Source organism: Chiloscyllium plagiosum, chromosome 1 (assembly GCF_004010195.1).
Source record: "Chiloscyllium plagiosum isolate BGI_BamShark_2017 chromosome 1, ASM401019v2, whole genome shotgun sequence".
NCBI classification, from domain to species: Eukaryota; Metazoa; Chordata; class Chondrichthyes; order Orectolobiformes; family Hemiscylliidae; genus Chiloscyllium; species Chiloscyllium plagiosum.
This window is the reverse complement of record NC_057710.1, coordinates 4,701,347-4,715,090: the sequence shown is the minus strand read 5'-3', so window position 1 is coordinate 4,715,090 and position 13,744 is coordinate 4,701,347. Positions and strand designations below refer to the sequence as shown.

At 51.8% G+C, this 13,744-nt stretch overlaps 1 protein-coding gene across 1 annotated transcript in view; it reads left to right on the top strand.

Annotated features, from left to right (window-relative positions):
* The first annotated feature begins 492 nt into the window (after positions 1-492).
* Positions 493-13,744, top strand: part of LOC122553546 (dysferlin-like) — a 47,214-nt gene continuing 33,962 nt past the window's right edge. Inside the window, exon 1 of the mRNA XM_043697945.1 lies at positions 493-638. Coding sequence (XP_043553880.1) covers positions 551-638 — 88 coding nt within the window. The 5' untranslated portion in view covers positions 493-550. The remainder of the gene's footprint in view (positions 639-13,744) is intronic.

The window sequence follows — 13,744 nt, the reverse complement described above, 5'->3', positions numbered from 1 at the left end:
CAGCGAAGGAGCTCATCACCTGGTCACTGTCAATCTCAGTGGGAGCTTGCTATGCGCAAATTGGCTGTCGCTTTTCCTTCTTTGCAGCACTGCACTCAGGTACAGACTGCATGTTGTGGTTGCAATGCCCCTGCCTCTGGCCCAGGAGACCCGGGTTCAAAGCACTAGCGTCGCTGAGCAGGTGGATTGGAAAGTCTCTCTGTCCTTTTGGAATGGTAAAGGCTGGGGGTGGGGGAGCTGCTGAGCTGGCGAGTGGCGGGGGGGGGGGGTGCCTGTCATTGACCGGAGAGGCGAGTGCAGCAGGACTCAGACAGAGAGCCGCAGGATGACTTGATCAATCAGAGTCCAGTCTCTCTCTCACTCACACACACACACACAAACACACAGGGGCTGGACTCTGACTGCATTGGCGTAGCCTCCCCAGGAGGAGGAGGGGGGAGGCAGGCACTGACCTGCCAAAGGGGGCTGGCTGTACAGAGAGAGAGAGAAGGAGACACACACACACACAGTGAGAGAGCAGCTCAGTCCCAGAGTGGTCAGCTCAGGAAAGATGCTGCGTGTGTTTGTACTCCGGGCGGAGAACCTGCAGATTATCGAGAATGATATCAGCGATGCTTACTGCACCGTCACCTTCCAAGGTAAGGCAGCACTCCCGCACCCACCCACCACAATGTCCTGCTCTCTCCCCTCCCTCTCCTCCCCCAATCTCACAGCTCCAGCAGCAACTGCTGCTGTTAAATATAAACCGGCTCCGCTTACAGTGGGGGGGAATGCTGGTTCAAATTAACCACCACAGGCTCTCAGCTCCTTTCAGCTGAAGATGGCTAACTTCTGAAAGGGGAGAAACACAGTTTTTGCCTCTCTCAATCGGATCTAAATTCTGCCTCTAAGTAACACTATCTCCAATTCTCTCCATCTCTCAGTTGCTTTGTCTGGTGCCAATCCATATGTCCGTCTCCCCAGAGAAATCTCTCTCTCTCTCTCTCTCTCTATTCTTTGCTATCTCTGCGGTATGAAGATATCTCTATCTGTAGGACTGGCTCTCCATGTACAGAAGCCTCCCCCGCCCCCTTCTCTCGCTCTCCATCTAATTCTCTCCCTGTCTATACTCTGGAGTCAGGACCCTGACTGAAGCAGTCCTTATGAAAGAGCCGTATTGACAATCTGGGGGTGTGTGAGAGTGTTTAATGAACATCCCCCTCCCCACCTCCGCACCCTGTCTGCACTGTAAGGTCTGGTTGACCTCCCTGCCCTTTGGTTCACTGGTGAATAGGGAGGAACAGCTCAGAATCACAGCACTGTTACAGCGCAGAAGGCTCTTGAAAGTATCATTATAGTTTTATACCAATATTCCTCCGCTGCCCCTTAACCCTACCCTTTCTCTCTCTTCCCCTGAAGCCCTCTTTGATTGATCCTGTCTCCACCACACTGCATCCCAGACTCTGTGTGGGATTTTCTTTGTTGCAAATTGCATTTTCTAGGAGGAGAAAGTGAGGTCTGCAGATGCTGGAGATCAGAGCTGAAAATGTGTTGCTGGAAAAGCGCAGCAGGTCAGGCAGCATCCAGGGAACAGGAGAATCTCCTGATCCCTGGATGCTGCCTGACCTGCTACGCTTTTCCAGCAACACATTTTCAGCAATTGCATTTTCTACTCTAGCAAATCGCTTTCTGTCTGTGCCTACTCATTGTGGGATCCTTTGACTGGCCAGATACTGTTTCTCCCCATCTACCTTGCGCTGTCCTGGCTCCACACTATCTGCACACGTACTCAGGGCGAAGCCTGTGTGCTCACTTCTCTTCCCGCCCCTGCAGTGTCCACAAAGACTAGAAAACATAGGAAGAGGCCATTCGGCCCTTCAAGCCTGTTTTGCCATTCAATTGGACCACAGCTCTCTCTGTGGCTCTCTCTTCCCCTGAAGCCCTCTTTGATTGATCCCGTCTCCACCACACGGCATCCCAGACTCTGTGTGGGACTTTCTTTGTTGCAAATTGCATTCTCTGCTCTAGCAAATCGTTTTCTGTCTGTGCCTACTCATTTAGGTTCCTTTGACTGGCCAGATACTGTTTCTCCCCATCTACCTTGCGCTGTCCTGGCTCCACACTATCCGCACACGTACTCAGGGCGAAGCCTGTGTGCTCACTTCTCTTCCCGCCGCTGCAGTGTCCACAAAGACTAGAAAACATAGGAAGAGGCCATTCGGCCCTTCAAGCCTGTTTTGCCATTCAATTGGACCACAGCTCTCTCTGTGGCAAGGAGTTCTTAAGACTCACAACCCTCCGAGAGAAGAAATTCCTCCTCACCTCAGTCTTAAATTGGTGCCCCTTTATTCTGAGACTGTGCCCTCTGGTCCTACACTCTCCCATGAGGGGAACCATCCTCTCAGCATTGACCCTGTCAAGCCTCTTAAGAATTCTGTCTGCCTCAATGAGATCACCTCTCATTCATCAAAACACCCAGGGAGTTGAGTCCTAATCTGTTTGGTCTTGGCTCATAAGACAGTCCCTCCATACCGGGGATCATCCTTCTGTGAATGGTGTCCAATGATATAATATATTTTCTTAAATATGGGGGCCAAGGCTGCTTCCAGTACTGCAGATGTGGTCTCTATCTTTATCACACGTGACATAACATGGGAACAGGTGAGCGTCAGGTTCCTCACATACACTGACCACATCCAGCACAGCCTCAACAGCTGCTCTCTTGACCTCATTCTGAGAGATCTAACTGCTTCATGACGCCCAGTACCGGAGCAGAAATCTCTTCCTCCTAAGTATGAGGAAGACGGAATGTAAGCCTTCCGTTCACACCACCAGGCCTAACCTGAACTGCAGCTCTCTGCTGAGCAGCTCACTTAGCCATATACCAACAACCCCCCACAAGGCGAGTTATTTCTGAGCCCATGTTAACTTCTCAACCCTCCACCTTTCCATCATCAAGATCACGCTGGTCAAGACGGTGGCAAAGTGAGTCCCGGACTGGTCTCTCAGCAGCTCCTGGTGGGTCCCGGCCTGGTCTCTCAGCAGTTCCTGGTGGGTCCCAGCCTGGTCTCTCAGCAGCTCCTGATGGGTCCCGGCCTGGTCTCTCAGCAGCTCCTGGTGAGTCCCGGCCTGGTCTCTCAGCAGCTCCTGGTGAGTCCCGGCCTGGTCTCTCAGCTGATCCTGGTGGGTCCCGGCCTGGTCTCTCAGCAGGTACTGGCGGCCTGGACTCTTGGTGGCTCCTGGTGGGTCCTGGTCAGTGTCTTGGTGGCTCATGGTGGGTCCCAGCCTGGTCTGTTCGTGGCTGTCAGCCTGGTCCCCCTGTGGGTCCTGGCCTGGCCCTTCCAGTCCTGGCCTTTCGACTGGTCCTGGTGGGTGTCGGCCTGGTCACTCGGTGGGTCTCAGCCTGGTCCCTTGGTGGGTCTTGTCCTGGTCCCTCGGTGGGTCCCAGCCTGGTCCCTCGGTGGGTCCCAGCCAGGTCCCTCGGTGGGTCACAGCCAGGTCCCTCGGTGGGTCACAGCCTGGTCCCTCGGTGGATCACAGCCTGGTCCCTCGGTGGGTCCCAGCCTGGTCCCTCGGTGGGTCCCAGCCAGGTCCCTCGGTGGGTCCCAGCCTGGTCCCTCGGTGGGTCACAGCCTGGTCCCTCGGTGGGTCCCAGCCTGGTCCCTCAGTGGATCTTGGCCTGGTCCCTCAGTGGATCTTGGCCTGGTCCCTCGGTGAGTCTAGCCCTAGTCCCTCAGTGGGTCTTGGCCGGGCCCATCGGTGGGTCTAGGCCTGGTCCCTCGGTGAGTCTTGTTCTGGTCCCTCAGTTGGTCTCGGCCTGGTCACTCGGTGGATCTTGGCCTGGTCCCTCGGTGGGTCTTGGCCTGGTCCCTCGGTGGGTCTTGTCCTGGTCCCTCAGTGGTCTTATCCTGGTCACTTGGTGGATCTTGGTCTGGTCCCTCGGTGGGTCTCGGCCTGGTCCCTTGGTGGGTCTTGTCCTGGTCCCTCAGTGGGTCTCGGCCTGGTCCCTCGATGGGTCTTGGCCTGGTCCCTCGGTGGGTCTCAGCCTAGTCCCTCGGTGGGCCTTGGCTTGGTCACATGGTGAGTGCAAGCCTGGTCCCTCGGTGGATCTTTGCCTGGTCCCTCAGTGGGTCTCGGCCTGGTCCCTCAATGGGTCTCGGCCTGGTCCCTCGGTGAGTCTTGGCCTGGTCCCTCGGTGAGTCTTGGCCTGGTCCCTCGGTGGCTCTTGGCCTGGTCTCTCGGTGAGTCTTGGCCTGGTCCCTCGGTGAGTCTTGGCCTGGTCCCTCGTCGAATCTTCTGTTCCCTAGATGCTGCCTGACCTGCTGTGCTGTTCCAGCAATAAAGTTTCAGCTCTGGTCCCTCGGTGAGTCTTGGCCTGGTCCCTCGATGAGTCTTGGCCTGGTCCCTCAGTGGGTCTCGGCCTGGTCCCTCGGTGAGTCTTGGCCTGGTCCCTCGGTGAGTCTTGGCCTGGTCCCTCGGTGGGTCTTGGCCTGGTCCCTCGGTGGCTCTTGGCCTGGTCCCCTCGGTGGGTCTTGGCCTGGTCCCTCAGTGGGTCTCGGCCTGGTCCCTCGGTGGGTCTTGGCCTGGTCCCTCAGTGGGTCTCAGCCTGGTCTATCGGTGGGTCACAGCCTGATCTCTCAGTGGGTCTCGGCCTGGTCCCTCGATGGGTTTTGGCCTGGTCCCTCGGTGGGTTTTGGCCTGGTCCCTCGGTGAGTCCAAGGCTGGTCCCTCGGTGAGTCTTGGCCTGGTTCCTTGGTGAGTATTGGCCTGGCCCCTCAGTGGGTCTCAGCCTGGTCCCTCGGTGAGTCTTGGCCTGGTCCCTTAGTGGGTCTCGGCTTGGTCCCTCGGTGGGTCTCGGCCTGGTCCCTCAGTGAGTCTCGGCCAGGTCCCTCGGTGGGTCTTGGCCTGGTCCCTCAGTGAGTCCCAGCCTGGTCCCTCAGTGGGTCCCAGCCTGGTCCCTCGGTGAGTCTCGGCCTGGTCCCTCGCTGGGTCTCGGGCTGGTCCCTTGGTGAGTCCCAGCCTGGTCCCTCGGTGGGTCTTGGCCTGGTCCCTCAGTGGGTCTCGGCCTGGTCCCTCGGTCGGTCTCGGCCTGATCCCTCAGTGGGTCTCGGCCTGGTCCCTCAGTGGGTCTCGGCCTGGTCCCTCAGTAGGTTTTGGCCTGGTTCCTTGGTGAGTCTTGGCCTAGTCCCTTAGTGGGTCTCGGCCTGGTCTCTCGGTGGGTTTTGGCCTGGTCCCTCGGTGAGTCCCGGCCTGGTCCCTCGGTGGGTCTTGGCCTGGTCCCTCGGTGGGTTTTGGCCTGGTCCCTCGGTGGGTCCCAGCCTGGTCCCTCAGTGGGTCTTGGCCTGGTCCCTCAGTGGGTCTCGGCCTGGTCTCTCAGTGGGTCTCGGCCTGGTCCCTCAGTGGGTCTCGGCCTGGTCTCTCAGTGGGTCTCGGCCTGGTCCCTCAGTGGTTTCGGCCTGGTCTCTCAGTGGGTCTCGGCCTGGTCCCTCAGTGGGTCTCGGCCTGGTTTCTCAGTGGGTCTCGGCCTGGTCCCTCGGTCGGTCTCGGCCTGGTCCCCTGGTGGGTTTTGGCTTGGTCTCTCAGTGGGTCCCAGCCTGGTCCCTCAGTGTGTCTTGGCCTGGTCCCTCTGTGGGTCTCGGCCTGGTCTCTCAGTGGGTCTTGGCCTGGTCCCTCTGTGGGTCTCGGCCTGGCCTCTCAGTGGGTCTCGGCCTGGTCCCTCGGTGGGTCTCGGCCTGGTCCCTTGGTGGGTTTTGGCTTGGTCCCTCTGTGAGTCCCGGCCTGGTCCCTCAGTGGGTCTCGGCCTGGTCTCTCGGTGGGTTTTGGCCTGGTCCCTTGGTGGGTCCCAGCCTGGTCTCTCAGTGGGTCTTGGCCTGGTCCCTCGGTGAGTCTCGGCCTGGTCATTTGGGGATTTCTGGTGGCTTCCGGCCTGGTCTCTCGGTAATATGTCGGCCAGTCTCTCTGTGGTTCATGGTGATGTCTTGGCTCAGTGTGTGAGTGGATCCTGGGGGAGATTAGAGAGGTAGCAGTCTCACTAGCGGTGACAGGATCTGCAGTTGCAGCATCAAGGACAGACAGCAGAGCGGGATAGGCAGAGGGCTCATTAAAGGCTGTTGAACTTTTAACTTATTCCTTTATTTTCCTGGTTTAAACTGCAAAAGATTTTAATGTAAGCTATTATCTATTTCTATATTTTTCTCCTACTCTGTGAAGTAATGCTGAAAGTTTTAACCCTTGTTTCTTTTACTATCTTGTATCTGAGCTTTTTTTTGTACCTTGGTTCCTAAGATTGCGCTGTGTGTGTCAACATTTACACTTTTCACTGTACTCCTGTACTTCAGTACACGAGACAATTAAATCTAACATCTAATTAACTTCCACTTCTGTCATACCTTTCTTTGAATCATAGGCTTTTACAGAAGAAAGGCAGGCCTTCAGTTCTTGCAGGCAAATAACCATCCATCTCTTATTGGAGATGGTCATTGCTTGGTATTTGTATAGAATGAATGTCATTTAGCACCAATCTGCCCAAACCTGGGATTTTCCAAATCTTGTTGCATTTGAACACGGATTGCTTCAGTGTCTGAGGAGGTGGGAATGGTGCTGAACCTCGTGCAATCATCGGTGAACATCCCCCCTTCTGACCTTATGATGGAGGGAAGGTCATTGATGAAGGAGCTAAAGATGGTTGGGTCTAGGACGCTACCCTGAGGAACTCCTGCAGAGATGTCCTGGAGCTGAGATGACTGACCTCCAACAACCACAACCATCTTCCAATGTGCCAGGTCTGACTCCAACCAGTGGAGAGTTTGCCCCCTGATACCCATTGACTCCAGTTTTGCCAGGGCTCCTTGACGCCGCACTCAGTCAAATGCAGCCTTCATGTCAAGGGCTGTCCCTCTCCCCTCCCCTCTGGAGTTCAGCTCTTTTGTCCATGTTTGAACCAAGGCTGTAATGAGGTCAGGAGCTGAGTGGCCCTGGTGGGACCCACACTGGGTGTCACTGAGCAGGTTATTGCTGAGCTGGTGCTGCTTGGTAGCACTGTTGATAGCACCCTCAACTTTCACGATAAAGACAGCAGTCTGATAAGGTCTGTTTCTTTCATGGACAAAAAGCATGTTTAGAAAATAATCCTTAGGTTTTGTGCAACTCTATTTGAGAATATATTTTCATGTCCTCTTTTTGGTTTACCATTATCCTTGCTATCCATCTCTAGGCTTTCCGCTGTTTTGAGCTCTCAATATCTTGAGCCCTGCCTTTCAATCCCTTGACGTCCAAAGGGCTCTGGATTTATTTGCTCAGCTCTTTTTCTTTAAGGGAGCATACTTGCTCTGGACCTTACCTCTCCCTTCATCCCCTCTCACTGATTGGGCATTGATTTCCCTTCGAGTTCATCGTCCATTTTAGCTCAGCCAGGTCTCAGCTCAGCCCAGTCAAATTGACATTTCCCAATCAACAGCTTTGATTCGTCATCTGCCTTTGTTCGGTCCATAACTGTTCAGAATCGATCTGAATTTTAATCAATTCCGCTAAAGTATTCTCCAATTGATTCCCCTTTTAGCCGCCCCATTTCATTCCCAAACACAAAGTCTAGAACTATCCCCTCTATCGTTGGACTTGTTACTTCTGGATGAGAAAGTTCTCCTGATTGCATTTTGAGAATTTTGTAGCCCCACCCACTGTTTTTCACACTGATTCCACCCCAACCCTAATATCAGGAAGAAATTCCTCTTCAATATTCCTGTTGTTTTATCAGACATTTACCTACATATCTGACCTTCCTATGACTGTTTGTGGCTCTATAATACACTTCCAGAAGAGTGACTGCCCCATTGTTTTGTTCTTCAGTGTAATCCAGAAGGCCACTTTGATGGTCTGTATCATCTCCCTCACACCTCTGAGTGTTTCTTCAATCAATATTGCCACCCCTCTCCTTTCTTGTATCCTTCTTTATCTGAAAAATCCTGCAGCCAAGAGTGTGGACCTGCCTTCTCCCACCCTACTTGCAGCCAACTCAAAGCAATGGTTATAATTTCAACATCCAATCAGTGTGTGGTGTCAGCTCACCCCCACTGTCCCCCGGACTCCTTCCGTATCCCATTTTCCACAGTCAAGTTCCCCTGTTGGCTATTTCCTTGGCTTTGTTCCCTCTGCCTCAACGCTGTTTTACCAATTCTCTGCTTTCCATTTCCAACTTTCTTTCTCTCTGTACTGAATTGACTCTCAGGTTCAGGAGATTCCCCTGCCAACCTTTTTGTGGTTGCAAAGCCCCCTGCTAATGGATCCTTGTTGTTTCATGACAAGGCCACCATTTGTTGCCCATCCCTCATTGTCCTTGAGCTGAGTGACGGAGACCGGTAGGTCTGGAGTCAGATATCCATCAGGTAGGAGGAGCAGATTTCCTTTCTGAAAGAGCATTCATGATCCAGATGAATTTTTACAACAATTGGTGATGGTTTCATGGTCACCATTATCGAGGCTCCCTTTATAGTCCTGATTTATAAATTGAATTTAAATTCCATCAGCTACCACAGGTGGGATTTGAACCCATGACCCCAGAGCCAATGGGTCCCTGGAATGAATCCAATGACAGTGCCACTGCAGCAGTGCCACCCCCAAGCTATCACATTTGTTGAGGTTCCACCTCTCCAGAAGCAGTCCCAAGCCTCTCCAATCTAAAGCCTTCCCTTCTGCACCATCTTGCTGGCTCTGTGCTCCATCTGCCTCACTTCCCCGTTTCTGTGCTTATATGCATGTGGCACTGGGAGCAATCTGCTCTTTAATCGCTCTCCTATCTGTCCAAACTCTGCTGCAGAAACCCACCTCTCTTTCTGCTATCTCTCAGACCATTGTTTCCCCTGTAATGAGGTCAGCACGGTGGCTCAGTGGTTAGCAATGCTGCCTCACAGCGCCAGGGTCCCAGGTTCGATTCCTACCTCGGGTGACTGTCTGTGTGGAGTTTGCACATTCTCCCTGTGTCTGCGTGGGTTTCTTCCGGGTGCTCCGGTTTCCTCCCACAGTCCAAAGATGTGCAGGTCAGGTGAATTGGCCATACTAAATTAAATTAGATTAGATTACATTACAGTGTGGAAACAGGCCCTTCGGCCCAACAAGTCCACACCGACCCGCCGAAGCGCAACCCACCCATTCCTATATTTACCCCTTTACCTAACACTATGGGCAATTTAGCATGGCCAATTCACCTGACCTGCACATCTTTGGACTGTGGGAGGAAACCGGAGCACCTGGAGGAAACCCACGCAGACACGGGGAGAACGTGCAAACTCCACACAGTCAGTCGCCTGAGGCGGGAAATGAACCCAGGTCTCAGGCGCTGTGAGGCAGCAGTGCTAACCACTGGGCAACCGTGCCGCCCACTAATTGTGCACAGTGCTAGGTGCATTAGTTAGGGTAGGGGAATGGGTCTGGTTGAGTTACTCTTTGGAGGGTCGGTGTGGACTGGTTGAGCCAAAGGGCCTGTTTCCACACTCTAGGAAATCTAATCTAAAAGAAAATAGTAATGTGCTAATTGCCCTATTGAAGCGTCAGTGCTGTCCGAACACACGTGACTGCCAGCTGATGGAGGAAGATTCTAGTTACAGGAGCAGGGCTGGACAAGGATGCCTGCTTTGAAGAGGTTCTCTGCCTCCCTCAGACGTGCCTCCCATTGACCAACCAGGTTGTACCCTCAACATGTCTTCACCTATCCCCACTTCACTACCCTGCCCCCCACCCCCTTTATCTGCAGATCCCCTTACCCCTACCCCAGTCCTGAGGAAGGGTTACACCCGAAACGTTGACTTCTCCCCCTCCTGATGCTGCCTGGCTTGCTGTTTTCTTCCAGCCTCCTGCCTGTCCAATTGTACAAGGCTCAGGTCAGACTGCATTTGGAATATTGTGAGCAGATTTGAGCCCTGTATCTAAGGAACGATGTGCTGCACCGGAGGGAGTCCAGAGGAGGTTCACATAGTGATCCGGGGGGTGAAGGGCTTGTCATATCAGGAGTGGTTGGGGTCTCTGGGTCTGTACCCAATGGGGTTTAGAAGGATAAGGGGGAGGGATCTGATTGAAACAGACAGAATACTGAGCGGCCTGGATAGAGTGGATGTGGAGGAGATGTTTCCACGAGTAGGAGAGACTACGACCCGAGGGCACAGCCTCAGAGTGAGGGGATGACCCTTTAGAACTGAGATGGGGAGGAATGTCTTCAGCCAGAGGGTGGGGAATCTGTGGAACTCATTGTCACAGAGGGCTGGGGAGGCCAAGTCATTGAGTGCATTTAAGACAGAGAAGGGTAGGGTCTTGATTAGTATGGGGGGGGGGTTAATGGTTATGGGGAGAAGGCAGGAGAATGGGGTTGAGAAACATATCAGCCATGTTTGATTTGTGGACTAGACTGAATAATGTAATTCTGTTCTGATGTCTTATGGTCTCTACAAATCTGTATCTGGACATAGGTTGATTTGTATGTGTGTGTGTCTAACTGTATGTGAGTGTGTATGTGTGAATGTGTGTGTATGTGTGTGTGCGTGTCTGTCTGTCTGTATGTGTGAGTGTGTGTGTAAGTGTGAGTGTGTGTGCGTGTGCGAGAGAGCTATGTGGAATATTCCAGTGTGAGGGGGTAGAATTTGACATTAGACACCAGCTGTCCTGAACAGCTCATGTCACGTGACCACACAGTCTTTGATGTCTTTTCCACTTGAACTGTAACTGTAAAGCTGACAGTGAGCAGGAGCAGTTCCAGTACATGATCTTTGTGAAAATGCAGAGGCTAGGGGGAAATGGTACAGATTAGAAAAACTGCAACTGGCATATATTTCATGCATGAATATGTGTAAGTGTTTGAGTTGTGTGTTTGAAATCTGAAGTTTGCTACCACACTGTTGAACTCTGTTCTGCTCAGATGAGGGGGCAGGCCGTGGGAGTGTGGCACAGACAATCCAGTTTTTTCAAAACCGAATGCGGCAGAGCCTCTGACGAGCTCAATCCAAGAACAAATCCATGGCACTTTGAGGGGAATGACTGCACAGGGATACAATAAAAGGTGGACTTGCAGTGGTCTGGAACATACAAGTGTTTAGTGGCCACCAACTTGTGTTCTCTTAGGGTACAATTTCCCTGTTCTTCGAGTGTGGAGGTGAACGTTTTAGATGGCAGCTAGAACCCTGACCAGGGAGATCTTATTCAAGACTGAGGTAGACAGATTTTTAATCAGTAAGGGAATCGAGGGTTATAGGGGAAAGGCAGGAAATTGGAGTTAATGATGATCAAATCAGCCATGATTTCATAGAATGGCACAGCAGACTTGATGGGCTGAATGGCCTACTTCTGGTCCTACATCCTGTGTCTTACTAATTCATCAGATCAACTTTCTGTCCAGGACCCTCCCCACCAACTCTCTCTCTCTCCACCTCGAAGGAGGCGAATCATCCACCGCGTGATTGACCTCCCTGGCGTCAGGTGTGGAGGTCATCGCTGAGAGACACAGAGAACATCTTCTGGGGTAGTCATGGACAATGTTGGGACTAATGACAAACAAAACGGGTTTGGGTCTTACAGGATGATTTTTGTAAGCTACGGATAAAGTTGAAGTCGAACCATCCAAGGAAGCGATGCTTACATTACTGCTGTTGCCATGTGAGTGAATATAGAAGGACAAAGCTAAGATTGGTTAACTTGTGCCTGGCGAAATGTAGGTAGGAAGGCTTGGATTCCTGGGGCATGAGGAATCCCTGCAAGATGAATCTGATCGGAATTCTTAATTCCAGATTTTTATTGAACTCAAATTCCCCCATCGGCCGTGGCAGGATTTGAACCTGCACTCCCAGAATGTTACCTGGGTCTCTGAATTAACAAAGCAGCAATAATACAACTAGGCCATTGCCTCCCCGTCGATCTGTGTGCTGTTACAGCACTGGAAACAAGTGGTGCACTTGCGGATTACCTCAGCGTTGAGGAATAGGAGAGTGGCTGTGAATTTGCAAGTTGTCAGCTAAAGGTCAGCGAACAAATTCCCATAAAATTGCAAGTTCTTCTGCTGAGTGACTGGGATAGTAACAGTGTAAAGGACAGAGAGAGAGAGAGGCATTCCTGAAATGTGTACAAGATCCTTCCTGAACAGAATGTTTTCACTCCCACCGAAAGGGCAAGAAAGTTCTCTATATTCCTCTGTAGCCATTTGTGGTCAATTAATTAAGGTGATTAACCAAGCTTGTAACATTTTTTGCATGCTGCAAGTGATACATATTGGAAGGCACACAAAACTTATGTTTGTTTTACCAGGGTACTTGGGAAGTTTATAGTTCTCCTTGACCAATCAGAAATGCCAACTAACCAGCACCCTTTTCTCCAGCAGTATAAATTTGAGATTTGGCATTCTTGCACTCTGTCCTGATGAGTACAACTTAGAAAGCTATGGCAGCTTTGTGCAAGATTGCAGAGAATATAGTGGAGCAAGTAGAGTTCGTTACATTGGGAGAGTGTTGGCAAAAGTAACCACAGTGTCTTTGGGTTGAACGTAGACAAGAACAAATCACGGTGGCTCAGTGGTTAGCACTGCTGCTTCACAGCACCAGGGTCCCAGGTTCAATCCCAGCCTTGGGCAACTGTCTGTGTGGAGTTTGCACATTCGCCCCGTGTCTGTGTGGGCTTCCTCCGAGTGCTCTGGTTTCTTCCCACAATCGCAAAGATGTGTAGGTTAGGGTGAATTGGCCAGGCTAAATTGCCTCTAGGTGCGTTGGTCAGAGCTAAAGGGTCTGGGTGGGGGTGGGTTACCCTTTGGAGGGTCAGTGTGGACTTGAAGGGCCTGTTTCCACACTATAGGGAATCTAATTAGAAGTGAAAATCCTCAGCAGGAGGAGGGCTCATTTGGGTGAGTTGGAGAGGATTCAAAGATTGCCCAAACAAAATGGTAAATCGGTGAAGGGAGCTCTTCAAAGAGGGGATTGTCTCAGTATACAATTTCCTATGTTGGGGGTGGTGGGGGTGGAAGAAAAAGTTTCCAGAGCCAGTGGAGATACCCTGGATTGTTGGTGAAAGGAACAGGGGAAATAGGGAAGGCTGCAGTTACAGTCTTCCAGTCCAACTTGGAGATGAGTATGACATAAGATTCTGGGATTGCATGAGGTAAATCCCAGGCCACACCAAGGAAGGGGGTATGAAATGCTGTAATTATTGGCCAGTGAGCCAAACATCAATGTGGAAACTTGTGGAGTTAAAGCGTGTGGTGCTGGAAAGACACAGCAGGTCAGGCAGCATCCGAGGAGCAGGAGAGTTGATGTTTCAAGCATAAGCCTTTCATCAAGATGACCGACTATGCTTTTCCAGTGCCTCACTCTTCAACTCTGATCTCCAGCAACCGCACTCCTCATGATCTGTGGGAAACTTCCGGAGAATACAAACTGAGAAAGCTAATTGCAACTTGGGAGATCTTGGGTTAATAAATGACTCAAGCTGAAGAAATGTTAGAAACCATAAGGATGATTATAACTGGCTGAGGAATGCATAAACATACTGGTGAAAATTGGCAGTCATGTGCAGTGCTGAATTAAGTGCAGAAAACGTAAAATAATGTAATTTGCAAGAAGAGAACTGTTATGTGATAGCCTAAACGATACAGTTATACAAAAGGGGAAGAGAGTGGGGCAATGGGATTAGTTTGAGATTGATACAGGGCTATGGGGAGACAGTGGGGCAGTGGGATTAGTTTGGGATTGATACGGGGCTATGGGGAGAGAGTGGGGCAGTGGGATTAGTTTGGGATTGATAC